The sequence below is a fragment of the Idiotropiscis lumnitzeri genome, chromosome 11 (assembly GCF_059441095.1).
Source record: "Idiotropiscis lumnitzeri isolate Australia: NSW breed Sydney's pygmy pipehorse chromosome 11, RoL_Ilum_1.0, whole genome shotgun sequence".
NCBI lineage: Eukaryota > Metazoa > Chordata > Actinopteri > Syngnathiformes > Syngnathidae > Idiotropiscis > Idiotropiscis lumnitzeri.
The window spans coordinates 2,110,329-2,127,768 of NC_142401.1; the positions used below are offsets into that span (position 1 = coordinate 2,110,329).

Below are 17,440 nucleotides of genomic sequence, written 5' to 3' on the forward strand. Positions count from 1 at the left end.
TTTTCTTAAACTTGACCTTTATTGACAAATATTACAAATGGCATTTAAAAAAAACAAAAAACGTTTCACAGTCTTTCATGAGAGTAAAAATACTGAAACTAGTAAAAGGGTGAACTTCAGCTATCCAAATGTCTCCACCAAAATCAGTTCAACTTCTCAGTTGATTTTGTTCCACCAGTTGCAACATCAAAACATGTGAGTATCCACAGAGGACTTGGAGATTTGTTTGTGCAGCTTCCACACCCAAAAACAATTTGGACCACTTGCATGCATGTGAGTGTGTGTTGGGTGTGCGTGTGTGTGTGTGTGTGTGTGTGTGTGTACACACGTGCGCATGAGCCATAAACTCCTCATGGGAGGAAAGAGTGACTATTGCGTCAATCTGCCTTAACAGGCCCGACGAGGTCTTCTGAGAAAGTCCCAGCATGATTTTCAAGATCTCTGTGCAGTTGCCAGCTCTCCTCCCTGACTCCTTTCAACAAACCTTCCCGCTGCAAGACACAAACATCGTCCATAAACACAGACATATCAGATATCTTCTTTGGGACTCTCATCCCAAAAGCAACTGACAAAAACAATGACGACATACCGTAAAAAGATTTGCAGTGTGTTTGCTTTGACTGCTTCAAATGTTGTGAAGGGGAAATAGACATAAAAAATAAAATAAAGCACGACGGAGAAACAGACCTGCTGGGTGTCAGCATACACCAGAATTATTTCTCCCTCTCCAAATTGGAGCTGGCCACTCTCGGACGCTGTGTGCCTCTTTAGCGCCACCCCCTGGTGTGAAATGTAGATCACATCAGTCAACATTCAGGATTGCTGCCATGCCAGATGAATTCTGGCAATTCATGTCCAAACTATAACTTTATCAACAAATCACTTTGAGCTACTTTTTCCAATCAATGTTGAGAATCTCGTTCTTCAAATGCAATTCTCTTCTGGTTCCATTATGAAAAACAAAACAGGCGACTGCTGAATATTATCTTAACACACTAGGCCCGCGTTTTAAAAAAAAAAAAGGATTTTCCTTTTCATAGCCCGTTATCGATTCATAAAACCATATATCGATACATTTAGGTGGTGTCGCGCGAGATCTTGTCATGGCGCAAAAGTAGCGTGTGAAAACAAAATGGCGGAAGCAGTTAAGTCAGCAGCAGCAAGATTTATTGTTCTGGTATATATGATTAATTTAACTAGATTGGATTCCATTTTTTAACGTAAATATTAATATTTTTACTAATGCACTAAGTTACAGCAAGAGGTTTGTACTAATTGCAGCATTGTTTCATCGGAGAATGTCTACCATACAAAAGTAAAATTGGTACTGCAAGAAATCTGACTTAATCCAAAATCTATCCAAGTGAATCGTGAGCCAAATCGGGCCGTAGTGTATCGAATCGAATCTGGAAATTTGAATCGATACCCATCCCTATTACACACGAGTAAATATGTGCGCCCTACCTTGTACAGAAAGCCGGGTGGAAAAGCGCTATCGGAGTCTAGGCCAAGTGGCGCAGTTGTCTCCTTGACGTCAGCTTCTCTTTCCACCTCGTGCTCATCCTCCTTCGCAGGCAGAAGAAGACCTTTCTCGGAGTGTGCAGATAGACGAGGAGCGGGAACTGGTGCGGTTTTAGTCTCGGCTTCCTCTGATGGCGCTTGACTCGCGTTGTCCTGCTGTGGTGCATCGCGACTGGCACCATCGGAGGGGCTCGCCGCATCAGGTTTCGGGACGCCAGAGTCTTCCGACTGATTTGTCGAGAGTTCGGCTTCCACATCCTCGGGACTTTCACTCGTGGTGCTCCTGTCGCTCGGCTCGCTGACGCATACAGACTGCCTTTTGGGTGTGTTGGTACCAGAGGAACAAAGGTCGGAGTCTGAGGAGAGCCCACTTTTCGTCGGGACGCCGCTGTCCTCTGCTGTACTCATTTCGCCGGTGTTGGTTTTCATTTGTGAATCAGGAGAGGTTGGTACAGTATTTTTCCCATTTTGCGCTGCCGAATGAATGGACACGTGATCAGCTGGGAAAGCCGTGTTGCATGGGATTGGATTGGAAATGATCAAAGACTTTCTCTTCTTTGCCTTCCCGCTGGGGCTGTGCGAAGGTAAACAAGTTAGTTTTGCACTTTGAGAACTATATCATTATTATTTTTAATATTATGAATAGATCACCTGGTCAGACCCTTTATGATGAAAGATTTTCCAGAGTGTTGGTCTTCGAGTTGCTTCATCACATTGTACAAATCCCTGTTCAGCTGCATGTGCACAAAATCATGTTTGAAAATCTTTTTTTCCCCATCACCAGATTGAGAAAATGTGCCTTATCTTACCAAACTCATTTCTTTATAGAAGACGTCTCTCAGATTGGATACATTTTGGAACACCGTCACGTAGCAACCAATGCGGCTATAGACAAACAAATACTTTTAGCAGGCATCTTATCCTCATGACATTTGTTACAATATTCTGAAAACCTTGCTTGAATGCATTAATATTTCTTAAAAAAAAAAAAAACATACCTAGCAATACAGCGGCGACTGACTCTTAATTGAATCATTCTCTTAAATATTCAACACACACTATTCCTGCTATTAAAGTCCAAGAACAACATGTAAGGTGATTCTGCGGGGTGAAATATGCGAGTGTACAACGTGTCTTTTTATTTATGCTTTAGCAAAAGCAAAATGAATACAGAAAAGCAAGGTTATATGCAGGGAGACTTTCGAAAAGTCTCGCTTCCCCGTAGAACGGTTTTCGATGAACCGTCGTCATTTTTTTTTCCCTCTGCATTTATCAGCGAAAATGTAACTCATCTTGTTCATCATACCTCTGGTAGAGAACAGGCAGCTCCTCCCTCAGCTCATTATTTATCTCTTCAAAGACATTCTGGGCCTTGTTGAACTCCTCCTCTCCCTATTAAACAGGAAAGATTCCGTAAAGGATGTGCTACTGTAATCAAAACGAAGAGAAGAAGGGGAAAATGAAGCTTTGTGAAGCACTTATCGTTTTTACTCCTCTAGGCGGCGCTGTTTGTTTTCAGATAAAGGAATTTTGTGAGATTTCCACTGCATCTTTAAACCAACAGTGCCATCTAGGGGAGTCACAAATGATCACAAGTGCTTCATGAAGCTCCGACTGCAAATCAAATTGACTTTGGACTACCTTAGCAATTTTAACATCATCCTTTTTCTTGGCATTCTGCAGCGCTTCCAGGTGATGACGTGCTGAATCATAGTCCACCAGTTTTCTACCACGCTTAGCGACTCGTTCCTGAAACACACACGCTCAAGTAAACTCGCAGTTGGACTCACGCTCAAGAGCCAGATAAAGAAAAAAAAATGTGTTTGAGGCTATTAAACCCAAAAATCTTAATTTTATTAAATTTTTATTAAAACAGCAATAAATAAATAAATAAAAACCGGTTACCTTGATCTCTGGAAACTGGCTCGTATAGTTTTCCATGGTGCGCACAATCTGGTCATTCATTTTCTCCTCATAGTCATTCCACAGTAAATCTTCACTCTAAAACATTATGAAACGGGATTCACTCCAAGTGCGAGTGTAAACTGTTTTAAACTGAATTATTTCAGAAATGCCAGAAAAAGAAAAATACGGATGCCGCTTAGGATAGGCCAGTGTTAACAATCACTGCCGTGTTCGTTTCAAGGCCGCATGACTGAACGATCAGCGCTCAATGCTAAGATACAAAACAGCTTGAAGTAAAAAGAATTTAAATTTGCTGATCAAACTCAGGAATATATTTGACAAAATTATGTATGTTATCGACTAGTGTTCCAATTGCAACAAGTTGATGACATCTTCACGGCAAAGTACTTTTACGAGGCCATCATGACCGAAAAAGGTGATGATTGAAGCAAAACAAGAAAATGAAAATACTTCTACAATGACACCAAGGTCCTCCACTCCATTCCAGTCAGTTTCGTAGACATCCCGCAAAGTCTGAGATAGCCGCTTGGATGTCTCATGTAAAGCTGTGAAAATGGGAACAATTATGTTTGGGACTAAATATTCGATCACTTTGTCATTTGGCATCGGCAGCACTTGATGTTTCATTGTTTTCAAGGATTGTGGCCATTTTACGCCCACATTGAGAAGGGCAAAACAACACTCGCTTCCCGCCCGGAGCTCGCATTGTAACAAGCAACTATTTCTGAAAACATCTCACAAAGGACGAGGCTGTTTTTACTTTTCTTTGTGGCAACGCAGACGACGTTGCAAAATAAACTGCAGGCTCCAAGAATAGTACAAATTGACTTCCCATTTACTCCCTGGTCTCATTTCAGCTCAATGTGGAAGCTTGTTGAGAAGAAATAATTCACGCTTTGGAAACTTGCCTTTCATTGCAACGTAGTAGGCTTTAACATCTTTAAGCAACCTGGTTCCATCCATCTGTGTGCAGACCAAAAAAAAAAAGTACAAATTAACCTCCAGGAGTTGCAGGATAAGTGCTAAGACGGCCGATATGATTTATTTATTTATTTATTTTTTGGTACACTAAAAAAAAAGTAGCAGCTAATTGTGGTGTAAAGTCACCTTTAGATGGAGTGTGAAATTTGCCAAGATGACAAGCATGACTTTGTTGTAGGACCAAACGCCTAACCAAGTAGCTGTGTTGTGGAAAAAGAGCTTTAATAGCACACTTCATTTTTGCTTTGATGACCTGACGCTCTAAACTTCAAATTGGTATTTTAAGAAAGAGCGAGTGGCTTTTTGCTTGCTCACTTGACCCAGTTTGTCTCTGCAAGATAACACGTAAAAGCCTTAAAAATGTTTGTTTGTTTTTTCAATGCTGTAAACTAAACGGTAACACCTTGCTGACAAATATTATGAAATGAAAATAGTGGTCACATGTTTGCGTTCAACATCCTTCTAGTTGCTCAAAGTAGTTCTCCCAAAATGCACTAGACTTGCGTGTTTCTAGTGAAAGTGCTTTAAGGAACTGGCGTCTCTTCCGACTCACGACTTTGCCAGCAAGACATCCAAAATAATCAAAATGACCTTGTGGATGTGCATTCAGGGGAGGAAAACATTTTCCGTATGGTGGCAAGAACAAATATTTTGGAGCTAATGTTAGTGAACAAAGTACGTAAGACACAAGTTTCTGTACGACACCATGGTACGGCATGTAACTTGTCAAGATAAAACGTTGAAAGGACAAAGACAGTAAATTGTCTTTTATCTACGTTTGGCATTACGAAAAAATAAAAGACTTGCTCCGACCCACGTAGGCCGATTACATGTACCTGTTGTTTGTTGAGGTTCTGCGAGCAGACCTCAAAATGTTCATCCTTGGTCTCCATGGTTTTGCCCAGTTTTTGAAGGACCTGTGTGAACAAGACATTAAGATTTTAGCAGATTTGAGTTAGTGCCTAATAAAAAATGCCAACGGCATATCAAAGATTATATTTATTATCCATTTGCAAAACGTACCAATTCACGGCATTACATTAATATATTTTGTCGCGTTCAGTACGAAGTACCAACGTCTACACAGAACCAAATTAGTCCAACTCAACCACTACTGATTACGATCTGAAACATTTACGATGTGAGGCTTTTTAATCGATGAATGTTGTCACATGATGGGAGATTTAAAGAGCTGATCTGTCATGTCACTAACTTTGATCATGAACTCCCCAATAGATATACCCGAACACGGTTCATGTCTTTGCGTCATGTCAAATAAAGTGTTTGCTTCCCCACATTGATCTTGGCCTTCACCATTAATTCTGAAACTAAGCATCTCTTTATCTGAATCACTCAAAATAACATTCGGTCTGCAAAGTCTGAGCACACACTTATCCATCAAAACTTTGGAGTCGTTTGCTTCAGCTTTGTTCCATCAAACAAATCGCCCTCAAACGTGGTGTTATAGAGTTCAGAAAGCAGAGGAAGTTCACAATCAGGAAGTGGTGACTAGTGTGTTGGAACACAGATGAGCGGTACTGAACAACACTGTGATGATCTGACACGGATCAGTAACAAGCTTATGTTCAATTCTGGACTCGCGGTTTCGTTCTAAGAATTTACATGACACGTAGTTAACGGTACCACTGGCCACAGCACAGAAAATGTTCACAACGCATTTCAGATACAACACCAAATATTTCACTACCTGCAAAAACTAAACTAAAGTTCAGTATTTTACGACTGGACCGCGCGTCCCATCAACATTAAACGGTATCGAGAATCAACACGTTTGACAGCTCACCTTTTCTTGTGCGCGACTCAACGACTTCTGGACCCTTTTTGCGAGGAATCCAGCACCGGTCTGCAGGTTCGGACCCATCTTATTACTATTCTCGGCCATGTTCCTCCGCGGTTCGCTTTACAACGGTATGAAATCCGCCTCCCGTGCGTTTCCTCTTGAAAGACCTCGTACGCCTGCCTTCAAACTGGAGGCGATGGAGGTGGAGCAACAAGGCCAATGACAGGATTCGACACACGCGCACACCCTTTCGCGCACGCACACACACACGCACGCACGCACGCACACACACGGGAGAAACAAATGAGTGAATTCCTTGACATGACAAACGACGTAACGTCATTGTGGAGTGTCTCTACATGTCCCAGTGTGTTGAAATAACTCGTGCTTTACGATACATTGTTGCAAAAGTCAACTTGCATCCACTCACCTGAAAAACATGCGCGTCGATGAAGCGTTGCTGACTCAGCAAGCGACGCCAAACAATCCTGAGCAACAAATTGTCAGCTTTTACATTCAAAACATTTGTAAGGAAAATATTCAGCGAAACTCGTATGTGACTTTTTTCGAGTTTAAAACAAGTGGATGTTTTTTGTTTGTTTGTATTTATTTATAATTACGTCGTTTTCTTATCGTTCAGATGTTTTAGAAGCCTGCTTTGTTTAGCGCTTTCTGGGGATGACTGGAACAGTTAATTACCACAGTGGTTGAATAAACACTCTCTCTCTCTCTCTGCCTTTCTCTCTCTTTCTCTCGCCTCTCTCTCTCTCTCTCTCTCTCTCTCCATCCACCCATGTCTGTATGTCTAGTCTCGAAAATAGGATTAAATTACACTTACTTACTTTGCCTTTGCAATAACTTGTAAAAATGACGGGTTCACATGCTGCGCGAATTATTTGCAAGATTTCCGTAGAAGAAATATTCGAATTTGTTATTGCATCTTCTGACCAACAAACGGCGCCAGACACCAATAATTAACTATGCTTCACGGGTGCTTTTGTTGTCGGTTCCTTTAACTTTATGACACTTTCGTCCAACTGCTGTTTCTTATGTCAAACGTGTACGCAAATCATATTCCACGTTTATTTAATGCGAAGATTTCGAGGGAATTTAATGTCATCGCGCTTTTATGGCACGTTACTAGGCAACACAATGACGTTTTGTTAGGTAGGATTGTTTGAAAATTAAGATTGGCCGTGTGGGCGGAGTCGTCGTTGACAAAATTATACCATGCTAAACGGTGAACAAGGTGTTTTAAATCGAGCGCACCAGCACGATGTCTATAAAGCAGTGGGAGTTACGCTGTCGCGTTCATGCGCGGTTTGGGCTGGTAGCGGATGTGAACGAGAGCCAGCGGCCCAATTGTTTGTCAGGGTGGTCGTTTGAAGAAAAGCTCAAGAATTTGCTACATTTTTTTCATTCGTGCGCACCGGCCGTCCTCTGAAGGCTTGGACGGAAGTATTTCTCCTTGAAAATGCCTCCCGTCGAAAGTGAAACCGGGAAGAATGAGCTCAAAAGTCGGATACAGTCGCTTATCGACTCCAACCAAGTGGTGGTCTTCAGCAAAAGTTATTGTCCATATTGTGTGACGGTACGCTCGTTGTTTTTATTATTACTATTATTATTATGTATTTTTTTAATCGTGTCGTTTCGCGGTTTGCACGCTATCCCGCGAAGTAACCGGGCTGCGTCTCGTTTCTGGCCTCTCGTCTTCTTTGTATTGGAAACGTTCACATCTCAAGTTAGCTTGTATCGCCGTTCATTGCACTGATTTGATGGATTTGTTATTCATAATTCGACTCGGAATCGATCGTTGTGTAATGACATTGTTTGTAACGTAAGATTGTGTTGCTGTATAGTGAACTGAAGTCTTTGTAATGGTCTGCTTCCAGGTGAAAGACTTGTTCAAAGAACTCAAAGTGGAGTGCAATGTGGTGGAGCTGGATCTCATGGGTAAGATCTATTTCCTCATATGGATTCCTACAATGACTCAGCATCTTTAGCACAGCTGCTCCCAGCCGAGGCACGAACACATTAAGTTAGTGGCCGTTTTATATTTTCGAACGTGCTGACTGAAGATCAGTGAAAAAAAAATTACAATTGGCTTCTAATGATCTAAATGACACGTGACTAAATTGGGTTCGTATAATGCGACTAAATATGGTGACGCATGTGCCTGATATCTTAACCAATCACCTATTGAGGCTATTTCTTATTTTTCTCGCTAGCATTCTTGTACGTGGAGTCATTTCTAACAGGCAATTTCCGTTGTTTTTATCTTTTAATTTGCCACTAACTGATATGAAAGCAATCATATACTTGATCAGAAGACAAAAATAACATCTTATTAATACGCCACTCTTTACGTTAAAGGTAGTTTTTGACCAACCTCGGCAAGTAATTGGATAATTGCCAGCTTTTTATGTATAACATTTGACAGCTTTGGGAATTCAATTTGGGTTTATTGGCAACTTTAATATTAATTAGTATTAGTTGGGATTGGACATTACAGAACTCCTAAATTAACCCTAATTTAGTTGTAAGCGAGTTCATCTCCCCCTTCACGCTTTTTTTTTTATACGCTTCACAAAAAATGCAACTCAAAGTGCTGTATTGTGAAAACTAATCGGTACGGAAGTCATAGATTTTTTTTTTTCTACACGGTTTTCAGAAGATGGAACCAATTATCAGGAGATGCTACTCGAGATGACTGGACAAAAAACGGTTCCTAATGTTTTTATCAACAAGACGCATGTTGGTGGCTGTGACAAGACAATCCAGGTAACAATTTGGAATGGTTGATTCTCACCATCCTTCTTGCTTACTTTAATCTAAAATGGTTAAAACTCGGCTATATTGGCAAGCATTTAGCGACTCAAAAGAGACAGATGAGCTAGGGCTGTTGCGCAATTGCAAGTGCCATTGTCTTCACCTCAGTTAATTGCTGCACTCATTTTGATGTAGAACTGGTGTTGCTGTTGTCTCGAATAAACAGGAAGGCCTGTCTGAAACAATGCATTCATCATCACAAAACAGACTGAGTGGCAGATTATTTGTAACCATAGTTTTTTCTATTGGGAAAAAAAATATCCCCGTTTGACTGTCTTTAACATTACAAAGTGTTTGTGCAAAATGCTCATCTGTGTCAATATTAACTGGGTTTATGTGTGCATTAGGCCCATAAAGATGGTCGCCTGAGTCAACTCCTGAATGGACAAAGCGAAACCTATGACTATGACCTTATCGTCATTGGAGGAGGATCTGGGGGACTCGCATGTTCAAAGGTGAGAAGTTTCATTGCAACTCAGTCAGCGCATGCGACATCTCCATTGCACTTTTATTGTTCAGTTGTCGGACAACGACCAATATAACTGACCCATAAACATTTTTGTTCTGTTTTGTCTTGTCTTTTGAAGGAAGCTGCGAGTCTGGGGAAAAAAGTCATGGTTTTGGACTTTGTTGTTCCCACACCAAAAGGGACCACTTGGGGTAAGAGATTTCGTCAAAAATATCTAGTTGGCTCCACTGTCTGGACAAAAACATTGATACATTGGGCAAATCCATCTGCAGAAAGTGAAAACCGAGATGATATTTGAGTCTACTTTTTGTTACAGCATCCACTATTTTAGAATAATAATGCATTTGAGACGTTTTTGCCAATCGCATTAAAGTGGAATCTTCCTTTGGTTTTCAGGTCTAGGTGGAACCTGCGTGAATGTCGGCTGCATTCCCAAGAAACTGATGCACCAGACTGCATTGCTTGGTACCTCCATGCAAGACGCACGCAAGTTTGGCTGGGAATTTAATGAAAGTGGTAAGCACTTCATTCCACTGACACAAAAAGTGATGACGGGCAAGAGCTCCAACTAACCTGCGGTTGTAAATGTTGCTTCCGAGTTAGTTGGTGCTCTTGTTGTGCGACTGCTCCTTATTAATATTGTCTTCTTTCTATCTGCGGTCAGTCAAACACAACTGGGAGACGATGAAGACGGCAATCAACGACTACATTGGCTCCCTCAACTGGGGCTACAGGGTGGCACTGAGGGACAAGAATGTCAACTATGTCAATGCGTATGCAGAATTTGTCGAACCTCACAAGATCAAGGTAATTCATTAATCATGCATGTAGCCGTTCGCAATGAAGCGAAACGATGGGGTTGGAAACTGCTGTAGAGATTATCTTGTGCTTTAAGGCATTGGTGTCACGCTAAAATTGCATCGCTGCATGCTCCTTAGGGGTGTTTAATGCTTGGTTTTAGAAAGGGGGGGGGGTGTTTCAAAATTGATCTCTCATTCCTTTCCTAATGTATGACAACAGCACTACTGCATGTTGTGCAACCATTCCATTTTGGTATTCGATGTTTCTTCTGCAGGCATTAAACAAACGAGGCAAGGAGACGTTTTACACAGCCGCTAAGTTTGTCTTGGCGACAGGCGAGCGACCCCGTTACTTGGGTATTCCCGGAGACAAGGAGTATTGCATCACAAGGTAACACTTCAATTGTGTATTTGTTCTTCATACATCAACAAATTACATTTAGATCACAGTGGCAGAAAAGACTCATCCAGGTTCAGTATAATATGTTAAGCAAGATGAAATTAGTGTCCATTTCCTCCACCGGTGAAAGGTGGCTTTATTTTAGGTCGTGCTCAACTGTCTTTAATGTTATCAACCATTACATTTGCAGATTGTGCTTGTTGCTGATTAGTATGAAAATGCCTGGCTGTTTATTTAGGCTAGCAGTTCCTCATACCAAAGGTGATTGTGTCACCTTAAAAAAAAAGTGACTCAAAATATAACAACCCTTTTAACATATGCTAACTTTATTCAATTTGTTCTCTGCGCAAGATGCAACACATTTAAAATACTCCGCCCGAACTGTCTATTGTCAAATCTAAAACTATTAAAGACAAGTCTGACCTGTGTGGCCAGTTGCAGCAAAGAGCAATCCAATGCTGATTTCCCTCAATGAACATTTCAAACGTCCCCCCCCCCAGCGACGATCTGTTCTCCTTGCCGTACTGCCCCGGGAAGACCTTGGTGATCGGTGCATCTTATGTCGCGTTGGAATGCGGTGGCTTCCTTGCTGGCCTCGGTTTGGATGTCACCATCATGGTGCGTTCCATTCTGCTGAGGGGCTTTGACCAGGAAATGGCAGACCGTGCGGGTGAGCACATGGAGGAACATGGCATCAAATTCATCCGTAAATACGTCCCTGTAAAGGTGAGTCGGGGAGTTAGTTGATTTATTTTTTGCATTAAGCGTCTCCATCTGTCAATTACACAACACCTGTTTGCCGTTTGGTGTTTGTCAGATAGAGGGGTTGGAAGCAGGCACTCCTGGTCGGCTGAAGGTGACGGCTAAGTCGACAGAGAATGATGATGTCACCGAGGGAGAGTATAACACTGTAAATCAGTCAGTCGGCACTCCTCTGATGGAAAATCTAAAGGAATAAAAGTTTAGATAGACTTGTGCTTTTTCGTGACAAACCTGCTTTATTGGTTTACGAAGTCAACGGGTGCTGTATGTTTCATACATAATTCATCACAGCTGCTTCCAAAAAAAAAAAGTTGACTACGGATTTCCTTTCCATCAACCATAACAAGCATCGTGTCGCTCTCAGGTATTGATAGCGGTGGGTCGAGACGCATGTACTGACAAGATTGGCCTGGACAAGATAGGGGTCAAAGTTAACCCAAAGTAAGTTTGTCTTTTTCTACTTTTTTTTTCTGTAGGCATTGTAGCATTTTTGTGACCTGTGCCTTTAAGACGCATGATAGTCATGGTGAGTCAGCAGTTATCGAGGTCACATGGTTCTCTGTTCGCTAGTGGGAGGAGGGTGCTTGCTTGCTTGCTTTAGAGTAAAAATTAGACTTGATGGGACAGCATAGGTCATTGTAGACCTTTTATTTTGAAGACTAAAGGCCGATGAGTTCAATTCTCTGGCGCAATTTGGCAACTAATGATTGGTCAGTACTATTCACAGGGTTCCTTCACAAGTATGGAATTCTATTTCAGAAAATTGCAGGTGTGCACAAGTAAAGAAAATGGAAACGATTCATGTTACCAAGAGTTTTACTACAGCTCTATTTTCTTAAAAAAAAAATAATAATAATAATAATGGCATTATTTCAAATGTGTATATAGTGACTATTTTCTTTGCATGGCTGGCTGCTTCAGGCAAGGGAGTCCGCGAGGATTAAGATCACACACGGCATGCTTTAGTCTTGTGACGCTAGTAATACTGTATTTAGATGAAGCTGCTGAACAACCACAAGACTGATCTGCTGCTGCACATCGTTAAATAATTCTTCCTAACATGACCTTGCTGCTTAACTGTCATATTTTTAGCTAATTTGAGTGATAAAAAAAATACTTAACCAGAGCTGCAATATCATGGCTCTTGTTTTTTTTTAATAGTTGAGATGAAACGATTATAATCACCATAATTATGGTGAACGGGTTATCGTAATATTGCTGAAATAGATGCATTTGTGAGATGACATTGTTTACATTTTGCATGTTGGATTTATTTTTTTTTGCATATGAAATATTGTCTCATCTTGTCACATGTCCTCACTTTTGTCATCTTTTTTTTTTCTCTTTTGTCTTCTCGCTACCTTCAAGGAATGGGAAAATTCCCGTCAATGATGAAGAACAAACAAACATTCCCCACGTCTACGCCATCGGGGACATCTTGGAGGCCAAGTGGGAGCTAACCCCCGTTGCTATCCAGGCTGGGAAGTTGCTGGCCCGTCGTCTTTATAGCGGTTCAACAGTCAAGGTAGACGACCGTCAGAAATTGCTTATTTGTTTTTACTTAATTGTTGGTTTCTTCCAAATGAATAACCAATTCAAGTGTTGAAAATGTCTTGCACTACACCATGTTTCAACCTGGAAAAGGAAACAAAACGCTTACAATATGCCTTCAACTTTCTTTAGTGTGACTACATCAATGTTCCCACCACCGTCTTCACTCCACTGGAGTACGGCTCCTGCGGTCTGTCTGAGGAGAGAGCCACCGAGTTGTACGGGCACGAAAACCTGGAGGTAACATTTGGACCCTTTTGTACATTTAGTATTTCTTAACGTTGACTTGACATATTTGCTGCTTCTATTCAGGTATTCCACAGTCTGTTTTGGCCTTTGGAGTTTACTGTGCCTGGCAGGGACAACAACAGATGCTACGCCAAGATCATCTGCAATAAATTGGATAATGTAAGACTAAGATTTGTAAAGTTAACAAAAGTTATGCACTGAGACATCCCTCTTTTTTTTTTTTCCTAAATTAATTGCGGAGGTCCTGCAGGTTGAGTTTTTGTCCTTGGGTGCATAGTGCCTGGTGAGCAGACATGGAAAAAGCATTTTAATTCCAATATAAAATATTGCATTAAATTCCCAGCCCCATTTAATGGAATTATTAATGACAATTACCTGCTTAGGATCATTTTTTACAGTCACCTTGGTTTAAGGTTGCCATCAGCAGGCACTGGGACGTCACAAATCATTTAAACGGATGTCTTTTAATTTTTGGGGGGGAAGGGAGTGGGATTTATGCCCTTAGGATCTCCTTGATTGTCAGCCATGCTTCGGCTCGCCCTCTGTATGTGATGAAGTTACCTTCTGACTTTGCAGAGTGGACTAGCGGCAGAAAGAATTTCGGAATCTGAGATGCAACCTGGAGAATGTCTTTCTAGGGAAACTAGCTAGCAATGCAAACAAGCTGATGCCAGCTAGAAGCTGATCCCTCCAGTTGTACAAATGAAGAAAAAGGTGATAGCGAGCAAAGTCAGGGAAGTGCAACGTCCCTTTTTTAATCGCCAAAATTCCATTCGAATACAGCTGAAAAGGGAGCCTAAAATAACTTAAGTCTGTTTTCGGGGGGGTTTTTTTTTTTTTTTTTTGCATGCTTTTTTTTTTCAATTCCAGTCCCACAAAATAAATGTCAATGTTTGGCCCATGAGAGAGGACCTTTTAAGTTTGCAACAGACGGCGTTTCCCTGAATTCTTTGTTTTCTCTCTTACAGGACAGAGTGATTGGCTTTCACTACCTGGGTCCCAATGCAGGCGAGGTCACGCAAGGCTTTGGTGCGGCCATGAAATGTGGTGCGACCAAAGAGCAGCTGGACACGACCATCGGCATCCACCCAACTTGTGCTGAGGTGAAGACACAAATATGAAAGCCGTCCAATCGCCTTTGTCGCGCTCCCAGATGTGGTTGAATTGCTAGTTTATTTTTGTCAAGATTTGAACCAAACCCTTTTAGCATGTTGCAAGAGTGTTCTGGTGAGTTTTACCGGAAAGTCTGCAACAGGAAATGGTATGATGTGATGCGTTTTCAAGATTGGCAAATTTCTTACATTTACAAAAATCTATCATTGCAACATTCATTAAGTAAAGAACATTGACAACACAAACGATTTTGAATCAGTATGCAACAATTTTAAAATTGTATTTTTTTTTCAGTAGCAACTGCCATTAAATGGTAATTGTGTGTGTTTCTGATTTGCTGCGTTCTGAGAGACTTGCAATATTAACATGAGTAATGGGAGCGGGACCGACATTGTCTTCATTCTCCCCCGCAGGTCTTCACCACTCTGGACGTGACGAAAAGTTCCGGAGGTGACATCACCCAGGCTGGCTGCTGAGGTTAAACCCTGCTCGTTTAGCAGAATGCCGTCATGTTGTCCATCAAGCCATCTTGTCTGAGCTTCCAAAAAAAAAATAATAATAAGATCCTCACCTTTCAACTCCTGCTGCTCCCTTTTACTGGGCAGTTGTTTCTCAGGACAAATCGTACAATGCGGTCGGCATCTGGAAAGCAAATTCAGATGCTCCTTTTTTTGGTATTGCGGGAGCTAAGGCGAGGGTGCGAGCTCACTCTGGCTGAGGCAAATTGATATGAGGGCATTCTGCTGAACAGCGGGGTTACTCTGCTGAAAATCCACTGGGCTCCATTTGCGTCCTTCTCTGAGGAGCGAGGGTATGCACGTCACTTTTTTTGTGTGTGCCTGAGCTGTTCTTGATGTCCTTGCCTGTAAGCCAAAATGTTTTGGTGGGCAGGGATTGATTCACCTCTGCAGAAGTAGTTGATAGTGTCCCAGTTCTTTCGTCCAAAAACCTTTTTCACCCCACGAGTATGTATGATATTCCAATGGCAATGAGCCATCAAATAGGCGAGCAGCTGAACTAGGTGGCACTTTTTGATCGCTTTAGCGTCATCTCATTGAGTCATGGGGTCGCATATTTGCGCTGCCCTTACTTCCTGTATAAAATATAGATTACAGTCTTGAAATGATCCAATATAAATTAAATTGATCAAGAACAATTCAACGAAGACTGTTTATACGGCTTTAGTTATCTTGGAGCGCGTAAATATTGAAAATTCTATTGTAAAAGATGGAGCCAAACTTGGGTGACGACTCTCTAAATCTCTTGTGATTTTTGTATTTGTTTTTTTTTTTTTGTTTTGTTTTTCTCTGTACACTTGAGCGTACCTTTCAAGAAAAAAATAAAGAATCTTTTTAACACCTATTTTATCTTGAGTTTTTTAAAAAAAATCATGTTTTACATTTGCGTGGTTCCCAAATCATGTTTTATGTGGCAATACGGGTGTAGAAAGTCTTCCAATATAACCCATTTAAGTGAAGCGGCTATTGATATCCGGCAGATCAGAGCTGCCGAAATAATAGCAGGTGTCCTTGGGATGCATGTGCTCATGTGGCTCTATACAACCTTCACAATTGATCATCGCTGGTGTGACGCCTTCATTCAACGCTCTCATCTGACGACTGTGTCACCTGCATGGGTTGTCATGACCACCCACGCTTTGATGGGTTGCTTTTTATTCTGCCCGTGAGCCATTTCAGTGTGGAATCTCCCTTATGAGCTCATTCAATGACATTTACTTTTCTGTTAGGGGAAAAAACGTTTAATCACGGCTAATTGGTTAGATCATGACCAATATATCAATATGATACATGCTATTACTGTATTTTTAAAGTATTTATGTGTTTCCCCGGCCTTTTCAAAAATGTTAAGTCATGTAAAGCATTAACTTTTCATCCTTACAGCCTCCTACAATCTCTAGATTTCAACTGTCAAAGCATATCCTGCACTTTTAAGAACCTGTAACTTGCTGACAGCAATACTTGATTGTGTAATCACGACTACAGTTGAGGACAATCCTTGTTTCACTCTGACTTGCTATTTACCGCACACTCCTTATCAACAGACGCTTTGAGACATCAGGGAGTGTCACTCTTGCGTAAGATGACATTTTCGATATGTTGAACACATGACTCAACCATTCTCTGCTATTCATGTGGGGCAAAATGATGCTCAAAATAAAATGTGTGTTCCTTGGGGTTAGCTCATTGATATGATAAATGTTTAAGTTTTGTGTTTTAAATCATTCACTGCCAGCTCAAATAAAACGAATGCACTTGTTTGGCTTCAATGGCAGTGAATGAGTTTTAATGCTGTCAATGTACATTTTAGCTACTTTTGTTTTAACAGCTGTTTGTAAATGCTTTTAGGTGTCGTCCCTCCTTGTGTGAAGCGCAATGAGTTGCCTTGTGTATTAAATGTGCTATATGATCTATACCGCCTTGCCTTGCGGACCAAATTAACCTCCATATTAAACGCCACTAGGTGGCACTGCAGGGCTACAATTTCTTGCTAACACGCAAAAAAATAAGTAAAGGAGAATACCAATTCACTTCACCAGGCTTTTACACACACACTTTTTTTTAAATAAACACTTCCAGCCTTGAAGGCAAACACAGACGCGTGTGTCCTGTGTGTCCAGTCGGGTGAAGCTTCGTCACCGGAAAACAAAATTGTTCAACTCAACAGCTTCAAAATAAAAGTGAAAATCAATTAGTGTTGCAACATAGCAACATTTTTTACGAGAATTACATTATGAAACACAGTTATTGTTACGTTATACAAAATAGCTGCGTAACACAATGAAGAATATCACATGTCTTTTTGTCAGGCAGTCCCGTCATTATTTACTCCAGTCCCGAACTATCTGCAAAATGCAATATTTAAAATGCAAACGGTGTTTAAAAGCATTCACTCGAATTGAAAATTAGTTTGACATTTACAAACGTTACTACAACGTGATCGGCCATGTGAGCGTTGTAAGCGTTTTACTTCGTCGGGTTCAACAGCTGTATCCGGGCCGGGGAGGGAAGAGTTAACTG

The 17,440-nt window shown here is 41.1% G+C and overlaps 2 protein-coding genes across 2 annotated transcripts; one reads left to right on the top strand and one right to left on the bottom strand.

The window, feature by feature from the left end:
• On the bottom strand, positions 1-6,691 carry bin2b (bridging integrator 2b). Its single transcript, XM_088309042.1, has 13 exons — positions 6,660-6,691; positions 6,233-6,476; positions 5,265-5,345; positions 4,356-4,410; positions 3,898-3,992; positions 3,427-3,522; positions 3,163-3,270; positions 2,828-2,913; positions 2,331-2,406; positions 2,173-2,255; positions 1,465-2,095; positions 688-780; positions 1-491 (listed from the first exon to the last, which is right to left on the bottom strand). Exons 2-13 carry the CDS (start codon positions 6,329-6,331, stop codon positions 378-380), a joined length of 1,617 nt encoding a protein of 538 aa, XP_088165168.1. The 5' UTR covers positions 6,332-6,476; positions 6,660-6,691; the 3' UTR covers positions 1-377.
• Positions 6,692-7,515: 824 nt separating this feature from the next.
• txnrd3 (thioredoxin reductase 3) lies at positions 7,516-15,764 on the top strand. The gene is made up of 16 exons (XM_088309404.1): positions 7,516-7,820; positions 8,122-8,182; positions 8,901-9,010; positions 9,406-9,513; positions 9,646-9,718; positions 9,924-10,043; positions 10,192-10,334; positions 10,603-10,718; positions 11,228-11,453; positions 11,545-11,637; positions 11,854-11,930; positions 12,858-13,014; positions 13,173-13,280; positions 13,353-13,448; positions 14,258-14,392; positions 14,816-15,764. Exons 1-16 carry the CDS (start codon positions 7,704-7,706, stop codon positions 14,882-14,884), a joined length of 1,809 nt encoding a protein of 602 aa, XP_088165530.1. The 5' UTR covers positions 7,516-7,703; the 3' UTR covers positions 14,885-15,764.
• Positions 15,765-17,440: the final 1,676 nt, after the last annotated feature.

Bases quoted from the DNA above. Each gene is read 5' to 3' on its own strand.
- bin2b (XM_088309042.1), bottom strand. From the start codon at position 6,331: ATGGCCGAGAATAGTAATAAGATGGGTCCGAACCTGCAGACCGGTGCT. The intron at 3,271-3,426 runs GTAACCGGTTTT...TGTGTGTTTCAG, and splicing joins GCCAGTTTCCAGAGATCAAG to GAACGAGTCGCTAAGCGTGG. The intron at 2,914-3,162 runs GTAGTCCAAAGT...CCTGTTTAATAG, and splicing joins ATGATGTTAAAATTGCTAAG to GGAGAGGAGGAGTTCAACAA.